The sequence below is a fragment of the Rhinolophus ferrumequinum genome, chromosome 6 (assembly GCF_004115265.2).
Source record: "Rhinolophus ferrumequinum isolate MPI-CBG mRhiFer1 chromosome 6, mRhiFer1_v1.p, whole genome shotgun sequence".
In the NCBI taxonomy this organism is placed as follows: Eukaryota; Metazoa; Chordata; class Mammalia; order Chiroptera; family Rhinolophidae; genus Rhinolophus; species Rhinolophus ferrumequinum.
This window is the reverse complement of record NC_046289.1, coordinates 33,132,692-33,152,669: the sequence shown is the minus strand read 5'-3', so window position 1 is coordinate 33,152,669 and position 19,978 is coordinate 33,132,692. Positions and strand designations below refer to the sequence as shown.

The 19,978-nt window shown below is 41.3% G+C and overlaps 1 protein-coding gene across 3 annotated transcripts in view; it reads left to right on the top strand.

Moving 5' to 3' along the window:
* Positions 1-19,978, top strand: part of SYT16 (synaptotagmin 16) — a 221,021-nt gene that overhangs the window by 184,744 nt on the left and 16,299 nt on the right. For all 3 annotated transcript variants that reach the window (XM_033106917.1, XM_033106915.1, XM_033106914.1), the window contains 4 exons: positions 2,946-3,158; positions 8,767-9,026; positions 14,241-14,681; positions 17,816-18,005. In XM_033106917.1, coding sequence (XP_032962808.1) covers positions 2,946-3,158; positions 8,767-9,026; positions 14,241-14,681; positions 17,816-18,005 — 1,104 coding nt within the window. The remainder of the gene's footprint in view (positions 1-2,945; positions 3,159-8,766; positions 9,027-14,240; positions 14,682-17,815; positions 18,006-19,978) is intronic.

Genomic DNA, 19,978 nt, shown 5'->3' with positions numbered 1-19,978 from the left:
AGAGTCTCCTGTCACCTCACTCTGAAAAATAAGCTAGATACGGCTCTAGCATCCTGATGCAATGATGCCTGATGATGTGAACAGCGGCTAAGCATCTAGCTTACATGTTTAAGTTCCAGCTTTTTTATTTCGCTAACTTTGTTGCCTAGGGCAAATTATTTAATGCCTCTGTGCCTGTTTCCGTCTTTACAATGGGAATAACCATCTCTGCTTCTGTGTTGCTGTGATGATTAAATGGGATAATACATGCAAAGTCCCAAGAAAAGTGCCTGGCATATAATATATGTTTAGTGAATGGGAAATGTTATTACTATTACGATTATTATATCAAGTGAGGAGAATCAGCTCTGTGCGTGATCAGTGACTCAGTGAAAAAAAATCAAGGGCCATATATGGGTAACTTAATTAATTCTAATTACTGATTTTATACATGGGGAAATATCCCTGAGCTAACTCAGTTAATTTGAAATTGATGACTTATGACTACTTAAATTAAAAAAAAAAAAAAGGCCTAGTAATACAAATGGAATGAAACCTCCGAGTTGGAAAGAGCTCCGGACAGATGTCTAATGCAACCACTCTTCCTGTGCATATATCCCCCTGACAGCCCCCCAGGTGCTTAGCTGCTCCTATACTCTGAAGGTGGAATAAGTTTAATTTTGTTTCAATAGAGCTCTGGATCTCTTCCGGATCACTGCAACTCCAGCGTGCTATGCCTGGCATGCTGAGACATGAGCAGACTGCCCATAGGGATGGTTTTCTGTTGGGACAGTATTGGAGTGTTATTAATGGGAAATCTAGTCTCTCCTGACACTTAACTTTTCAGGTCCTCCCATGGAGCTGGTCACAGCCAGTAGAACTTAGTGAGCTGACATCGATGTGCTCTTGTGTTCTTGGATTAACTGTTCCATAAAAGAGAGAAGCAGATTGCATTTTAATGCCTTTGGGCAGAGAGTTTAGAGTCAGAGAATTTAGGTCTAGGAAAGACCTGGGAAATGACTCAGGTGTTAGAAATGATTCACAAATGATGAAACAGGGCCAGAGAGGTTAAGGAACTTGACCTCAGGGACTCAGCTAGTCAGTGTAAGTGTATAGAATAAGAGTGATTTCCACCACCTCTCTCTGGCTCTCCAGCCTAATTAGAAAAGTGGCCTCTAGAGACAGGCTGCCTTGATTCAAGCCTTGATTCTACCCCTTATTGACAGTGTGATCTTCAGCCAGCTGTCGACTTTTCTCTGCCTCAGTTTTCTTACTTGGAATAATCAGGCTTTTTGTGTGGATTAAATGAGGTAATATGTGTAAGGCATTTAGGATAGTTCCTGGAACATAAAAAAGTATTCAAAAAATGTTTGTTATCATTACTAACAAAGAGGCTCTCTTCCAAAGAGCCTGAAAAATATCAACTCTTAAATAAGCCAGAGAATAAATGTTTTTGACCAGGCTGGTGTTGCAAGTATTTTTCTCTCACTTAAAATTTCTTCTTACCTTTTGATTTAGAAGTGATCTTCAGGACCCATCTGTGAATTAACCATATTCTTCCCCAGAATCGTTGTGACTTTTGATGGAAGGAGGAAGACTTTAAAAAAAATCATTCCCCGTTAGTTATTGTTTCCAGTTCACATTCAGCAAATATTTACAGAGTAGTTTGTCAGGTGCCTGGCACAGAGATAGGGCATGGAGGGAAGCAAAGGTGGGTGGTCTGTTGTCCTCCTTCATGGTGTGTACAGGTTAGGTGCAATGGTTGGCATTTAAATAGGTAATTCTGTCACGCACTGACAGGGCAGGACAGAGAGCTGTTTACAGCACGTGGAAGGAGTCCTGAATCTGATTGAAAGAGTCAAGGAAGGGCTTTCTGGAAGAGCTAAATTCCTGAGTAGTCTAGATGGGGACTGAAGAGTATTCTAGGCACAGGGAACCACGTGTGAGTATGTGTGGGGGGCCCTCAGGCTGGGAGAAAATATTGGGTATTCACCATTTTACTCAACATTGAACAAGTGCTTTTAAGTACTTACTGAGCAACAGATATTGCTTTACATAATTGGCACACTTCAGTTAACGAAACAGGTGATGTTTTTATTTTCATGAAACTTATGGGAGAAAAGAGAGGAATAAAGATGATGATTGCTATGAAGAGAACTGCTTACGGTAGGATGATCAGGGAAGTGTTTAGGGTGAAGTGACAGTGGAGCTGGCACCTGAATGGTGAGGAGCCAGCCAGGTAAACACCTGTGGAGGGAAGGTTTTAAGTCAAAGGAATGATAAAAGCAAAGGACTTGAAGCAGGCCCAATCTGGGCGTGCTGGAGAAACTGAGAGGACCAGTGTGCTGAGTGAGGTGTGGGGAGATGTTGAGAAGGCGGTCTGAATTCAGATGGTGCTCGGGTTGGGTGTTGGTATTAACATCAGAACGTTTCTAGGATAAACTGGGTAACACACACACGCACACACACTATGGATGTCTCTCCAACACCAGGAAGTTTTTGGAGAATCTCAGTTGCAAACATGTCTTTTCTGAAGTGGGGCTTGGCTCTGTGAGTGTTAATAATTCCCATGAGGCAAAGGGCATGTTTTCCGTCATCGTTGACTAGAGCTGTGCATAAGGCATATGCATGGATAACTGTCCTCTTCCCGGTTATGAGCATGTTTCAGCAACATAACAAATCAGCAGGGCTGCCCGGGTCAACAAGAGGGCTTGTCGTGTTGACTAAGGTTGTCCCAGTGGTTTCTCCTGGGTTTAGTCATCTATCTGTAGTTATTCTCAGGAGCCTTCTCTGCCTGTTTTCTTCATCTGGACTCAAATTTGTGTTTCAAACATGCTTTAAATTTTTTCTCTCCAGTTTGGGACTGCTTGATCCAGAATAATTGTCCATGTTCTTCTGTTTTTCCCATGCTCTCTCTGTGTTTTTGCGGGCCCTGCCTGAAACTCATGGCTTTCGTTTGCTCCCAGTTAACAGCTTTGGAGACGATGAAGAGCCATGCACATCTTCTGACTCTGACGAGGAGGTGATCAAACAATTTGAAATTTCTGTGTCCCGGTCCCAGAGTTTCCGCTCAAGAACATCTGAGAAAGGGAAGCAGACAGGAACGGAACAGAAACCAAAATTCCACCACTTGCTCTCCACCCGCGAAGAGGACAGCACAGAAGTGTCTGCTTGTGAAGGTATTCTTTGCATCAAACCCTTCCTTTATCTGGGCCAGGGATAGCTAATGGGAAGAATGTTTTTGAGTCCGGAACCACTGCACTTGTATCTGAGAGTCAGAGAGAATGAAAAAAATGGGACAGGACAAAGGACTGTTTCAAACCTCTCAGGGGGGCCATCCTGCAGGGAACTGAGGGAAGAAATGGATCAGAAGTGCCGAAGCCTTGACCCCTGATTTGTGGGACCCCTTCCTTCCTTGTAGTTACTACTTTGTACGTTTTGAAAACTAAATACTAGGATGGTATTTATCAAGCTTTATAAAATCTTTGTTCCCTTCTGATAAATACAAAAATTTCGCATACTTGTCTGTTGACATTGAGATGCTGTGCCTTTTCTCCCATTTGGAAGCATAGAGTCTATTTTCCATATATTTATATAACCTCAGAAGATTTTTGAAGCCTTTCTCTTAATAGTTCATATTATTAAGACAATAGGTATGTTTCATTTTCCAAATAAAAATATGTATTATAATAGTATTGAATAAAATTTTCCGACAACACATGCCCTGTACACTCTCCCTCATTCCCTGTAGTTTCTGGACACCTCCCCACCCCCCATTCTACATGAGAATTACTCGGCCAGAGCCAGGACTTATGCCATCCTCTAGCATCTTCATACCAAGTTTCCCTTCCACAAAGTGGAGAGGAGGATACTCAAGGAAGGCTAGACACAGCTTGTGATGGCCGGTGGGCCTTGTTAAGAGTCCCCTTCCCTTTCCACCACTTACACAAAATGACCTGGGAAAAGAACAGTACAGTATTTCTTAGTGCTTTCCCTTAGTGCTTTCCCAAGTGAATGTCAGGCATCTCTCTGACTCCTTATGCCCAGAACCCTGAATAGACACAGGACGTCAGAACAGGAAAGAGTCTGTAAAGTGAATTTGATAAAAAGCTAGCGAAAATGTCACACTGTCCACCTTAGTGATCTGTTCTGAATGACCTGGGTTCTCTAATTTATTCTTTCTTTCCTTTGGGGCATGTGGTCAGTCAAACCAATGGGGGCATAGCTGTAGCTCTTCCATGATCTTCAACATATAACAGTAGAAAGGGAAAAAGGGAAGTGCAAAATTGATAGAAGATAACAGAGAAGAAATTTCTGACTTGACATGTGAATGAGGCAGGCAGAAAAAGAACAAAGACAAAAAGGAGATTTACCAAAAAGAACCGTATTTATCAGCAGGAAATCATAATTTTCTATCTACCATGTAATTTTATTTATTGAAATAGGCAAACATAACATATTTTATTGCTATTCTTTGTAGCCCAAGGTAAGCCAAGAAATAAATGCCTTATGTAACCAAAGCATAATACTGAACCTCTGTCATTTCCTCACACCCTTTCTTGCTTTTCTCTCTCTCCACTGAGAGGGCAAATGTTAGCTAATGAAAGTTAATAGCAGTTGATTCCCTAGGAGTAGCTTGTTTAATTCTAAACCTAATGGCCACATTTCCCAGAAGCCTAAATGTCTGACTTCTGATTTATACAATGAGCTAATGCTGAGAGTTCTGACAACCACTCTAACCCTTACCCTTCCTGAAATCAGCAACAACTTTTGTCATAGCTGGTGATTCTGAATTTTTTGACAGATGGTGATAGAAAAGGTGGATTTTTCCCCCAGGAAGAGAGGAAAAAGTCCATTACATTGAATGAATTACCTGTAGATTTTGAAGAAAATCAGCAGGATTTTCAAAGAAATGAATAACTGCATGCTAAATTTTAGGGTATCAAATGCCATGGAAATGTTAATGTAATTTTTATTACATGATTTTTTTCTGAGCATTTCTGTTTGTCTTTAGTTCAGCGACTGTGTTTCAGCAATAAAGAATAATGAAGCGATTAAGTGTGCACCGCGGAGAGGGTTTTTTGTTTTTTGTTTTTTTGCCTGTTCTCTATCAATTTAGCTAGTTTTTACTCTACCTTAAACATGATTTTCTAAGATCAAATTTAATTGTAGGCAATTCTTACTTTATATTGGACCAGTGAAATTAAAGGTCCAAATCTGAACCATAAATGAGTTACTGGTAGGTTGTCTCATGTAAAATCTTAAATGAGAGCCTTTATTCTTATTGAGTGGTGAGGTTATTAGAACCAAGGCAGTACAATCTTCATTTTCCAGCCAAGTGTTTGTGTTAAGTGATCTGGATCGGAGGCTGTGCATCTGGTCTTTAAGCATGAAAGGTGGGCTGCAGAGTAATAGTTCACTTACTGGAGTTTTAGTCCTCTGTTTTTGTGCAAGGCCTTATTTTTGCTTGTGAATATTTAGTTCTTAGGATATTACATAAAAGCTAATGACACCTTCCTGGTGTCATTAAAAAAAGCTTAATTATCCTCAGAATCTGTGGTCAATTTTGTCAGAATGGTGTATCAGTCAGGATTTTATATATATCAAGGTGATATGTGTGGTGTGTGTGTGTGTATATATATATATATATATATATATATATATATATATAGTATGTATGTATATATGCACATATATATTACATATATGTATATATGTAATATATATGTGTATATGTATATATGTAAATAACGAGATCTATTGCAAAGAATTAGCTTATGCACTTGTGGGGGCTGGCGGGGCAACAAAATCACACAGCTCTGAAATGCATAGGACAGGCTGTTGGGACAGGTAGGCTGGACCTCTCAGGTATGAGCCGAAGCTGCAGTCCACAGGTGAAATTTCTTCTCCAGGGACCCCTCAGTTCTCCTTTTAAGGTGTTTCAATGGGCTGATTATGTATGCATAGGATAATCGCCTTTACTTACAGTCAACTTCTTAAGGCCTTTACTAACATCTACAAAGTACTTTCATAGCGACACCTAAATTAGTGTGTGATTGAATAATTGGGGCCTGTAAGCTAGCCACCTTCACACATAAAACTGACCATCAGAGGGGCAGCCGGAGGGTTCAATTGGTTAGAGCGCGAGCTCTGAACAACAAGGTTGCCGGTTCAATTCCCACATGGGAAGCTGGGCTGTGCCCCCTGCAACTAAGATTGAAAACGGCAACTGGACTTGGAGCTGAGCTGTGCCCTCCACAACCAGATTGAAGGACAATGACTTGGGCTGATGGGCCCTAGAAAAACACACTGTTGTTCCCCAATATTCCCCAATAAAAATTAATTAATTAATTAATCCTAGATGGTAAGCAAAAGTATTTGGATCTGGATAGTGGTGGGATAGATGAGTTTGGGAATGTAAAAGAATTGGTTACACTCCATCAAAGTGGGATATGAGCTAAACAAAGTCAAGAATTTCTCCGCTGAAAGACACATGGTTGATGTGGCATAATTATGCCCTGTAATTTCTAAGAAGCCAAGATAGGATTGCATTTCCCTGACAACAGGCAATTACTTTCCGGTATGTGTTTAAGGTGACATGATCTGCTTTAATTTAAAGCATGGCAAGACTACTTTATGTAACGGCGAATCACCTTTCCCTTTCCTCCTCCTTGCAACTTGACTTGTACTCCAGACTTATTTTTCTAATTCATCCTTGAATGTCTGTCAGGGACAATGGTGTGTTACATTAATATAGTTCTTATGTTTTTCAGTTATGAATAGTTTTTCAAGGCTTAATGTAGCTTTTCAAAATTCTCTTATTACTGATCTAGGTATTATCACTGTAGGAGCTGAAATCATGAGACAATTTTATGGGGGTAATTTCTCGGCAAAGTTAGATTTTGTGCTGAAATCCTGCTGGGTGCTACACACGTTGATGGATGACCTACTGTTTAATAGGACATTTTAGTGTTCATGTATGTAAGGAATAGATGTACTAATTAGAGCCTTAGAGGAAAATTCTGCTTTATGTAGAGTTTTACATGTGGCATATCCCTTGTTCTATCATTTTCTGTGGCTTTTTTTTAAAAGTGTGTTTGCTAAATAACTGAAAGTGTGATGTAAAAATATTATGGTGTCCCTTGAAAGTATTTCCAAGGGGTTTGAACTGAATTATTAAGAATAACAAGGCAGATAGGGGAGCTTTTCAATGGCTTGCCGTGGTTTTGCAAAATCACAATTTAGGAGTCTGAAGTTGTGCACTCAGGATCAAGTCTGCCAGAAGATATTTTTATATGGTTTGTCTGAAAAGGTAATAATATATTTTTAAGTTTACATGTTTATTATACGTAGGTGATATACTGTCTGATAAACCACTGTCACCACCACTCCATACACACCTGGCTGCTTGAAGTATTTGTTTCCTTCCTAGCCTTTGAAGTTCTTTGAGGGTTTAGTGAAATCCCCTGGTAGATAAAGATTGTGCAGTAGATGTATGTGGTTTGGTGCTTTCAAGGAGCTTACGTTCTAACTGATGCTTTAAGACTAACAGTGGAAACAATTGCTGCCATGCAGTGTATAAATAAGAGCTGAATTTGTGATATATACTTTGTCATCCACTCACATATCTGTATCTCTAATTTTCTCTCATCCTGTAATGGGGGCTACTGGGGAGAATCTGGAGGCCAAAGAGAAGACTCTTTATTTTTGGCTGCTTTTTCAGTGTAGGAGGCAAGTCAGGGTAAAAGCAGTAGCTTAGGAAGACCCTGTCAGTTTTACCCTTACTATTTGAGGGTAACCTAGACATTGAAGGAGACGCAGGGGATGAACAGAGTGAGGAAGTACTGAGAAAGCAAGAGAGAGCAAGAGCGGGAGTGGGAGGAGAGAAGAGGAAAGAAGGAGGAGGAGGAAGAGAAAAACACTGAGTTTGAAGGAGTCAAGGAAGATTCAGGAATTGTTGGGGCTTTCTATGGACAGGAAGGAAAGGACAAGAAGGGGGGTTTGAGGATCTCTGTGAACAGAAATACACAAGTAGCATTTTCATGAGCCAGTGGGACCTCAGGTGAGAGGGAGTCGGGAGGTAGTAGAAAACAAGGATTGCTGGGTTGGATGAGGCTAGTTTGGGCCAGAAAAGTAAGCAAGGCTAATATTTATGGAAGGCTTCTTAGTTATCAGCAGATATTATTTAACGTATCTTTCTGATGGCTTGTGTCATCATTTTTATAGATAAGGAAACAAAGACTCAGACAATTCAGATTGTTCAAGTTCTTAACCCAGAGCTAGGATTTAAACCCACCTTGTTTGAATCCAAGTCCAGTGTTCTTTCCATGGATCAAACGGTTCCTTGAGATAACCACTGAAGCGTTTTGAGCAGAGGGTAATATGGTGAACGAGGAAGAGAAAATGAGGAATGGTAGTCAGGAGACCACACGATCTCCATAGTAGATTGCTGTTCTTGTTTTGTAGGTCCGTCCCCGAAACCTTTGGTCATTAGCGCCAACAAAATGCTAATGTATTTATTTTATCCTCCTAACAGAAATAGACATCTTTTATACACACATTATTAGAAGGTGTTTAACCTTCTACACCACATAATGAACTAATTGTCTTTTTGATTATATGGGCCAAGTTTATCCATCCTATGAATGGAATTATGTTTCTGCAGGTTTATTTGGTGAGTTTTGTTTTTGAGGCCTTTACTGGTATAGTTGCTAATGCTCCGTTTCTCTAGGTCCAAAGGTGTAAAATAATAACACAGTTGAAATAGTTTTCTTATTGCAACTTCAGATGTGGATGGAGCCAGCCACCTGCAGTATTCTGAGAATCTGTCTTATGGTGATGAGGACCCCATTTCTGCCCACTCACGGTCCCATTGTGAGGTGGGAGATACCAGGCACCATAGCACATCTCCCCAAGAGACCCCGAGTGTGGTCCACAGCCTCAGTCGCCAGTCCACAGAGGGCAGCTTGGAGATGGAAACTGTTTTTAATAACCGTGGACTTGAAGACTCCTATGCCACAGACAGCTCCTCTCTGTGGAGTCCAGAGGCAAGTGATTTGTTTTCCATTTTTTCTTGCTTGGCCATTATGTGCTCTCTAGTTCTTGCTCTCCTCCCCCTCTCCCAGCCCTCAAGAAAAGAATTTCTCCAAAAAGGAAGCAGTGCCTTGAAAAGTAAAGACCTAAAGAAACTTTATTTGACATAATTTTTTGTTTAGATGACCAAGGCCCAACCCCAAGGTGTACCAATAAAATAATCATAATTTCTATAAAAATGGAAAAATCAAAGAAGAATGGTAGCAGAATGGGACCAACAACAATCAGTCTTGTTTTTTTATATAAAGGAGTTTTTAGTTCTTTAGAGAGAGACTGGTTTATTTCCTTCGTGGTTTCAATTAAGGGGAGTCTCTTTTTATGTACTCCATATCTTGAGTAATGATTATTTGAATATGAGAATTATTTGAAAATTAAACTAAACTACAGTTGCCCTCCAAATGAAATTACACAATAAATTATACATTATATTATGATGAGGATCTTGCGATAGGAGTATATTTGTTAGCTTGGAATTAAATGGAAGGTCTAGAAGATGGCAGTAGTTTGTAATGACCCTCTAGCCACGGACTTTGCTTTTTGAAATAAATCTGTGATACAAGATGTGTCTACATTTATTTTTCAATTAAAACTTACTCCAGAGTATTCCTACCCAACCAGAGGTGTGACTAGAGGTGCTGATGATAGAAATTATTATTTATTAAGCAATTACCATGTGCCAGGCACTGTGATAAGGATTTTTACAAGCATTGTTTTATCTTACAGGCACTTATGGTTATTCTTTATTAGCTGGATCCCTCCTATTATGATTCTGTGACAGTAGGAGATATTAAATAGTGGTGTCTAATACTTACTTTGAAATTAATTTTGATGAAATAAGTCATATAAGTATATAAAACTTGAATATAATTTGTGGGGATAGAGAAAGGAGGAAGGTGAATGGATTTTGGTAGCATCCATCTGCCAGAAAATAAACAGGATGAATCTCTTATTAGGACCTGGAGTGTCCTACACACCAAATGCTTATCAAGGAGAAGAAAAAAAAATCACAGAAAACCATGTTCCAAAGCCTTAGTGCTAATGCACTGGTGTGTGTAGAGGTTGTGTAAGGAGGTGTGCACATGTGCATGCACACCCGTGTGCTGGTGTTCCCGTTAAGGACCGAGATGGTAACTCAGATACGTGGTTTGTGGCTTGTTAAAAGCAGCTCTTCATACGGAGACACCCAAAGCTATTAACCTTATGGTCTGTAAAAAATAAATTCTGTTTCCCTGTCGGTTTACCGCTGAGAGTCGTACAAATCCCACACAGTAACATTTAACGTTTAAAAATACTCTCTTTTGGCTCTCTCACCACCAAAACAAAATAGAACTGTTTACCTGCCTAGTGATACTCTGTTCCCTGGTCACTGTGCCAGCAGACTGGGACTTGCTTTCTCTAGGTAATCACCCATTTGCCTGCCTCATCAAGTTTCAATAAAAGACTTGGTGTTGAGGGCACTAAATGTTCTCAGACTCCAAAAATACCAGATATCTCTCTGTGCTCCATTCAGTTTCCTGTCTATTTTGAGACAAAAACTGTAATTGGGTGTTCTTACAGTAGAACCTGAAATGCAGCTCGGAGGCAGTTCCTGTAACTGCCTGCTTGGCAGGCTTAGCTCACCTTTTAAGAATTGATTTATTTGCCTCTTAGCTGTATTAAGAACCCTGTCTACTCTGTGTGTCTGGCATTGGGAACATATTGTGGGTCTGTTTACTGAGGGCCACACAGATGACATCAACACTATCTTACTAAAACAGAAAGGCTTTCAATTTGATAGAAAAATCTTTAAACCTACAATGGGTTTTGGCAACGTGGCACAAGTGTTCCCATCTTAGAGAAAAACCTGGGATATTAGAGTTAAAAGAATCATTTATTTTACCTCAGAAGGAAACCGGTCATGCAGTATGACTACCTGTTAGGCTGATGGATTTCCAAGTGCTGTTCTTCTCTGTTGGAAAAGGCCATCAGTTTTTTCCTGCAGGCCCAAGGCTGGCAGGGAAGACAATGGGGGGGTGGCTGGTGAAGTTGTGCACGCAGGGAGCCAGGTGTCCCACTTTTCATCTCTGCTTCCCACTGATTAACTGGTTGGCCTTGAGAAGTTAATTAAAATCTGCCAAATGGGGATAAAAATGAAGAGATTTTTACCTTGCAGGAAGGTCAGATGGATGAGTGGTATTAACAGTACCCACATGGGGGGCACCTTTAGTTGCCTGGTGATAGGTAAAGTGTGTTGAAATAATTAATTGCTACGAAAATATCAGCCTTCACAAATCTTCATTTCAGGCCACAAATCCCAGTTTTCATGGACTGCTGCCTGGATTGTTCCCATTTAGAATCCTGGCTGTGGCCCGGAGCTGTGTCTTACTCTGTTATTTCAGAGTACCGCTCCCCCTCTTTCCCCCTACCCCCCCCTCGCACCCCCGCAAGACTTCACCACAAGCCTACTGGTGCAGTGAGCATTTATCTGAATAGATAGCCTGATAGATAAGTAGAGAGATACTCATTAACTAAGATATTTTTACCTTGGCATTGACATTGATGACAAAACTGAGAACTATTAACTAATATTAAGAGCAGGGACCTAAAAGGATGTGAAATTCAAAGTAGTGTTTCCAATTCCCATCTCTCATCTTGTTCCCTTTTTATTACTATCTAATACGCTTATAAATAGCTATGGTGAACGGTTTGTGGGAAAAGAAGGGAGACATCATGGTTTAACAAGAAGTTTGGAATTTTGAGCATTAATACTGGTAAACCTTGGATAGTCCTGGGCATATGATGTTGGGGACAGGGAGTGAGTTACTAAGCCTTTCTAGGTCTTATTGTCCTCCCCCATAAAATGAAGATATTAAAATACCTACCTCATTAGGTTAATGTAAATACTTTAAAAGATAATGTTTCTTAGCTAGATTTCCCAAAAAGCAGAGCCTACATTGTTAGGACATGCCATCCTATGGAAGAGCGAGGGACAAAGCAGTGAGGCAGGGAAGAAGAAAGAGTCAGTGTGAAAAGGTGACCTCGAGTTGGCCATCAGTGAGTGTGACTTATGGCTCGTGTTGTGGGACGATACTCTAAGAAGCTGTATAAACTAGTCTTAGGATGTCTTTCAAAGGGAGAAAAGCTGACTGCATGGGGATTAACCCGCTGACTCTCTCTGAACTTTATGTATATGAGTGCCAAGCAGGATTCTGTAGCTTTCCAAGCCTTGACACTGACAGAGAGCATGTGATGGGAGCTGAGAGTTCCATTTTATGGCAGGAGGTGAGACTGGGGGTTTGTGCCAGACTGAAGCCACTTAGAGCCCAGACACGCTGTGCCTGTTGGGAAAGATGGAACAAAAGGTGAGGCCAAGGTCTGAAATGCATACAAGTGGGCTTTCAGAGTCTCTAAAGGGTTTAGAATGTTACTTGACATAAGGGAGGGCTTAGTGGATGCTAGCTATTATTACAGATGGTCCAGCAGGCGATGCAGATGATCAAGAGTAGGCTAAAAGAAAGAGGAGTTTTAACAGAAGACTGTGACTTGATTTTTGAGTTGGCCTAACTCCTTGGAGACTTGCTTCTAATATTGTATCTACACTAGTCAGTTGTATTCAAAAGTCTCTATAGCAACCAATTTTATCACCTGAAACTAAGTACCTCTGAATAGAAACACACACATGAATGCATGCTCAGAGGAAAAGCTAAAAGAAGCTTCCCTTTTTTGCAAGAAGCCTAAATTTTCTTGGTAGACTAATGTGCATATTAAAAGAGAGGGCATTTATTAGATGTCTCCTATGTATCGAGTCCTTTAATTTTCACAATAACCCTATAAAGTAGCTATCTTCCCTATTTTACTGTTGAGAAAAATAGAAAGTGGAAAGGATTAAATAACTTGCCCAACATAATCAAGGTAGTAAGTGGTAGATCTGGGATTCCTAAGGCTGTCCCATTCTAGAGAAACGCACACTTTTACCTATATATTTAAAAGAAAGAGGTCTTTAAATTAGCAAAGTTTGGCGTTCCATTACATAAATAAGAACTGATTCTGATTTACAATGAGAATCAGACCAAAGTTTATTTATGGGTAAATGTCATGCCTTCAGAAGAAAAATCAAATTAGGTTGACATTATTTATAGTTTGTTGGAGGGTGGTTCATTACAGTAAATGCAGTTCAGCTCAGTTTTCTCAGTGAAGTCATCAGATCTGGCTGGCTACAGGTGAATTGCTGTGTAAGGGTAATATTTCATAATGAGGAAAGCCTGTTGGAAAATGGGTAGCACCAGTCTAGCAATGGGACTAGGTATTTATGGAATCTGGTCTGAGCCACATATTTTTCCACGTCTATTAACACCACTCAGTGAAGTAAGCATCTTACTGCTCATCTTTCAGCTAGATTACAGAGAGGATGGCCTACATGGCCAGGGTAAAAAAGCTAGTCCGTGATAGACTTATGCTTTCTGCTTGGCACTTGTGTATATATTCAGCCCAGGTATTCTGTCTCCTAGTCCAGTGTTGCTGTTTGCTAAATGGCTGCTGGGGAAGCCCTCCTAAACCCTTGCTACTCAAAGTGTGATTTGAGGTCACCTGTGACATCCTTGCAATCGTCTGAGAAATGCAGAATCTCAGGCTCCACCCTCTGATTCCTACTGAATCAGAATCCCTATTGGATTCAAGTCCACATGAACATTTGAGAAGCTCTACTCTAAACCTTTCTCCCTTGTAGGTTGAATATGTACTGAAGGATCACCTGTCCATGACCCCATTTTGTTAGGGTTCTTGTCTTTTGGAGGTCCTGGCCCATGGAGGACAAGCCCAGGCTCAACTGTTTCTCCTGGGGACTCAAGAAACAGTTACCTCCTGGCAGTTCTGTACATGGCTAATTTTAGACATAGTATCTCAGTTGGTTTCAATTATAGTGGTCAGTCGTGCATTTTGAGAGGCAGTATATATGACAATTCTTTGCAAAATATAAAAGTTTGTTCATTCATTCCAAAAGTATTCATGAAGGCTCATGTATGTCAGGCACAGTGTTCTCAAAAAATTCAGTCTAATGGAGAGACAGACCTGTAAACACACCTTGCTAATGTTGAGGGACCCGTGCTAACAGTCAGAAAGTATGGGGTTCTGAAGGAGTACGGAGGGGCCTTATCACTTCTATTCCTAACCTTTTCCTCTGTCTGCAACAGGAGCAGGATGGGACCAATTTTCAGGTGCCATCTGGGGTCCCGGAGCCCATCTCAAAGTGTGGTGACATGGATGTCATCTTTGAATATAGAGCTGCCAGCCAGAAGCTCACAGTGACGATTGTGAGAGCACAGGGCCTCCCGGATAAGGACCGAAGTGGCATCAACTCCTGGCAAGTTCACGTAGTGCTGCTGCCCAGTAAGAAACAGAGGGGCAGGACGAGCATACAGAGGGGTCCCAACCCTGTCTTCAAGGAGAAGGTCACCTTCACCAAACTAGAGCCCAGAGAGATGGCCGCCAGTGCCATCCGCTTCCGCCTGTACGCTGCCCGGAAGATGACCCGTGAGAGAATGATGGGGGAGAAGCTATTCTATCTCAGCCATCTGCGCCCAGAAGGGGAAATGAAAGTGACTCTAGTTCTGGAGCCAAGAAGTAATATCAGTGTGAGTATGTTAAGTGGTGCCATGAATGGTGTGTTCAAGGATGTGGAATTATCAGCTCTTGATTTAGTATATTCAGCCTATGAATGCAAACATGTTAATTTAATTTTCCATTTGGTTCTCCTCATCCTTATAAGCCATGGTTTGCACTTCATGCTAGAATGCATTTTTCGTGCCATCTTTTCTATTAACCCGAAGTCTATATTCCCTGTTTATTTTAGGAAATGGCAGCACAATGTGAGAGAGGGCATAAGAAAACTGGGAGAGGCGTCTAGGCCTTTTGGTTAGCTAATAAATGATCCTACTGCCCATCCCCCGACTCTGCCCCCGGGATGCATTAGATCAGCGGTGTCCACACTGTGGCCCGCGGGCCCACTGCGGCCCACAATCCATTGTTAATTGGCCCGCAGCAAATTCCCAAAATAGATTTAGTTTACTTAAATAAACCAGGTGAGGCATCACGTACTTCACCTCGAGTGAGTGGCCCGGCTGTTTGTGTATTTTGCTGCATATGGCCCTTGGTGAAAAACATTGAAAAAAGTTTGGAGACCCCTGTACTAGATGAATCTAAACGATGGCACTCTCAAGATGAGATTCTAAACAAGTGTGCCTAAGCAGGCTGCACCAGTATCCCACAACACCAGGCACTTCTAAGACCTTCCATTTATATGACCAAGCTCCTCCATGTGCCCAATCCTCTGCATCCCATGGGGTTTCTAGGAAAGACAGTGCAACATGCATGTCTACAAGATGGGCAACCCCACTATTGCTGTGGGTTGTGTGTCACCTAGTGTGAGTATGACCTTTTAAAGACCATGTGAAAAAGATCAGGTATATGTCTTGGGCTGTAGTTCCAATCAAGTAATCCATTAAAAAATGTTTACTGAGTGCCTCCTCTATGTCAGTACTGCATAGGTAAAGGGGATGCAGGAAAGAACAAAACAGGTAGTGCCTCTGTCCTTGGCGAGCTTCCCGTGTGGTGGAGGAGGGTAACAATAGGTAAACCAAGGCAGGCAAGCAAAAAGAGTGACAGAGTCTGCTGTTTGTTATGAAGAATCAGAGAAAATTCATTTGTAGTGGTGATAAAATACAGAACCCAAGAAGTCTGGTGGCACATGGAGGACAAGGCTTTTACAGAGAGAATGGTCCATACAGGTGTCAGGAGGTGGGAAAGAGCTCATCATAACTGTTGAAGAAGCCAGAAAGGCTAGAGTGTAGAGATGGGAGATCCAGCCACTTAAATTTTTAGTAGGTGTCTCAACATTAATATCTCCAGACTTGAAATCCTGATTTTTGCCTCCCTAGCTCTATTCTACCTGCAGTCTTTCCATCTTGGCTAAAGGCAATTTCACCCTTTTGATTGCTCAGGTAAAAAATTCTTGTAAGTCCTTTTGACTTCTCTCCTTGACACCTGAAATCATATTGGTTCTATCTTCAAAATAAAACTGGAATCTGACTCTCTGCTGGATTATTGAAATGGACTCCTATTGTTCCTCCTGCTTCTGCCTTTGTCCGCTCAGACTGTTCCCAACACAGGAAGGGGGGCAGAATGACGCATTTAAGACACAAGACAGATCATGTCTCATCTCTGCTCAAATCCCTCTTTTTGTCTTAAGCTCGGAGTAAAGTATATCTGAAACCATGGAAAACAGAAGCCACAGGAGGATCAGAAAGAGTCTTGCGCTGTAAAGCTGAGGGATAGGTTTGATCACTCTCCTGTCTCCGTGTGCCAGGCCCTGTGCTATGTGCTGGGAGCACAGAGTTAAGTGGGGAAAATGAGTCAGTATGAAAGAACTTGGAGGGTGAAAAATTTTCCATTCACCACTTACTTCTGAAACATGATTATATGCCAGACATTGGGCTGTGTAATATAGTCTGAGAGATTTACAAGAATGCAGAATTCGATGGGAAACGCAAGCTATGCCGTGACAGGTACCATCGTAGATGCTACTGTAGAAGAAAAGGGGAGGGGGTGATCCTCACCCCAAACTAAGCAAATATTTCATTGTTAGATTATCATCATCTAGTAGGGGCTGAAAGGTACCTATCAAAACCACCCAGCCCTACAGTTTACAAATTGTATTTCATGAAAGCCCAGGACTCCAGATTCCCATGGCTTGGTAAATAGGATAGTTTCCTACAGATGTAAAGAATATTTAATTCTTTTTAGTACATTAATTTATTGGAGTTCCTGATAAGAAGTTTTAGGAAATGATTTTACATGTTTGAGAAGAAAGGCTTGAGTAGAGTCCAATGGACTCGTTTCTAGTGGGACAGGTGATGACTCTGGGAGGCTGGCTGGTTTGCCCCCTCCGGGCTGATTCCTACTTCCCCTTCCTGGGTGAGAATCAGCTTGGTGATCTACTTTGCTCTCCTCCTGATGTGTCTGATGCATGAATGTGGGTGCTTCGGAGCCGCATGCACTTGAATAAACATAACAAAGTACGGGCTCTCCCCTGGGCTCACCTAGTGCCTGCAAGGTCTCTGAGATCCACGGTCCCCATGTTGGCTTCCTTATCAAACAGTTGTAAAAGTGTTCATTTTCAGTATTATTTATTTACTTAGGAGGAAGAATGTAGCATCTGACCATCTGACATATTTCTAACAACCTTAAGAAGCAGAACTAGGGGCCAAATGTTCTATGTGGTGGTAGACGTCCAGTGGTCATTTCTTGCCTAGTGAAGACAAAATGCCCCCTGTGTTGCTACATTCATCAAGAAGCTGCAGAGAACAGAAACAGAACTCATGCCTGGAGTAGATGGGTTCCATAGAAACATGCGAGCACAAATTACGCAGGAGGGAATTTGGGTTTATATTAAATGTATTATTAGCTCTCCATGTATCTTAGAGGATTTGATTTACACTAGTAATAACATCTTTGTTCATTTTGTCTTCAGAGAGGAAATATTGAATGGAGACAGCTCTTGAAACAAAGATGTCAGCTAATAATGTAGGGGCTGTCATCCATGACTGTACTCCCCAGGCCCATTATCATTCACACCGAGTGCACTGTTCCTCAGTAATTTTTGGCAGCAGTTGAGATTGGGCCACAGTTTCACCAAACATAATATCAGCTTTCTGTAAGAGAGAGTAGTGCAGCGTGAGCCAATGGATTCTTTGTTTTTCTTCCCCTCCAGAGTGGAGAGTCTCCGCTCAGCCCATCTGCCGTTTCTCACAGCGATAGTGCCTCATCCACGCAGTCGCTGTCTCATGGAGGGGCGCCAGAGCTGTTGGTGGGGCTGTCCTACAATGCCACAACGGGGCGATTATCTGTGGAAATGATCAAAGGCAGCCATTTCCGAAACCTGGCTGTTAACAGAGCGCCTGGTAAGTGCATGTCTAAATTCCCCCAGTTCTGCTCCTTCCAGGGGCTGTGTCTGCTTTCATCTTAATTCTTCAACTTTTACAATAAAAGTGATCTTGGTATGGCTTAAATGAATTTTACAAAGTGATAGCTCTTGGATTTTTTAATTGCCTTTCTATTTAATTAGATTGGAGGCTTCTTCAATATCTAGATACATCCCGACACGAAATAGGCTGACCTCTATGGTTCTATTGTTTAAGGGAAAAGAATGATGTCCTTTCAGCAACATAATGTATATGGGCAATTAAAATTTGCTAGTATGTCCCTGGTCCTGAAACACCTTTAAAGAGGCAGAGCTCAGGCATGCGTTGGAGTGAGGCAGGTCTGGGATCAAATTTCAGCTCTATCTGCTTACCCACTAGCTTTGCTCTGATTCTCTGCAATTTATCTCCTTTTCTGCTCAGCAGACTCATCTGGAACAAAGGAATATTAATAGTACCTCTTTATAGGGTTGTTTTGGGGTATAAATAAAATAATTTATGTAGAGCATTTAGTACAGTGTGTAATACATAATGAGCACACTAGAAATGTTAGTGGTTTTGATGTTGATGGAGGAAGAGGTGGAGGAGGAAGATAAGGGTCAATACAGGCCTGACTCACAACTTCTGAGATCACCCCTGGAAAGAGGGGTGCAAGAAGTACTTCAATAGCAGCAGTCCAGGGTTCAGAAAGTCAGAATATGAAAGTGGCCGCTGCCAATTGTCTCTCAAAACCCAAGAAGTTGGAGATTGAACATTAGAATGCTAAAAAAATGAGCTCACGTTTAATGATCTTGCTTGTCAGCAAAAACAGCTTAAAAAGGGGCAAGAAGATGGTTTTTGCTTCTGTTTTATCTTCTGGATCTCATGTAAGTACATCTAATCAGAGGAACTTTATATCTAGAATGCTAGCTGCAAGAGAGTCTGGAAAATGTTGTTGTTGAATTTCTAGTCTTTGAAGTACAGGAAAGTAAACTAGCAGGGGGTGGAGTAGAGGGCAAGTGAGGCTGTCCCTCATAGGCACCAAAGTCTTAACTGAAATAAGGATTAAATCAATAAGAACATGGTAAGCTGCAAGAGTCAATGGACTCAGGCCTCATGTGTCAGCCATCAGGTGAAGAGCCAGCAGAGCTGGTAGAAAAAGTCAGCTCCTACAACCAAATCTGGGATCTCACTTTTTTTTAGCTTTTGAGTGTGCTGCATCCCACAAAATCTCTGTTCTATGATATCGTGTTAGCCAATCTGTATTAAAGCTATTAGAGCAAGTTAGTAAGGAAAGCCCAGCACTCTGGATAACAGAATAAACAGGTGCATAAGCCATATTCTGTATTGATGCTCAGAGTCAGGTGAGAGCTATTTAAAATGCATGGTAAGTGCTGATTATTAATTGTATAGCTACAGTCTATTTGCTAGATACAGCCTTTGTTTTATAAAATAGTTCTGCATTTATTAAAGAACTGGATTTACTGCTTTTCCTTCATCAGAGCTTTTGCTGGTCTCTTTCCCTGACCTCCTGAGATTTGGTGAGATCTGAGCAATTTGGGGGGAATAACATGGTGGAGCTACAGAGAATGAATGATAGGGAGGCAGATCACACAGTCATGGCTCATTCCAGTGAATGCTGGGAAGCTATAATTTGTGTGCTGGGTGGTACCAGGCAATATAGGGGAGAAGGACAGCATGGGGGCTAAGAAAGCATCAGTTGGAGACCGGCAAACTTGGTGTCAATTCAGGCTCTGTCACTTACTAGAGCTGTGAGTTACTAAACTTTTCTGAATCTCAGTTTCCTCATCTATAAAATGGGGTCATGATAATATATACTTTCCAGGTAAGGTTCCTATGTATAAAGCTGTGATGTTGAGGATGGTCCTATTGTATTTTCATACATTTCCATATGATAGAAAAAAATGCCAAAGGGCAAATTCTTGTAACAACTGTTTAGACAGAATAGGAAAAAA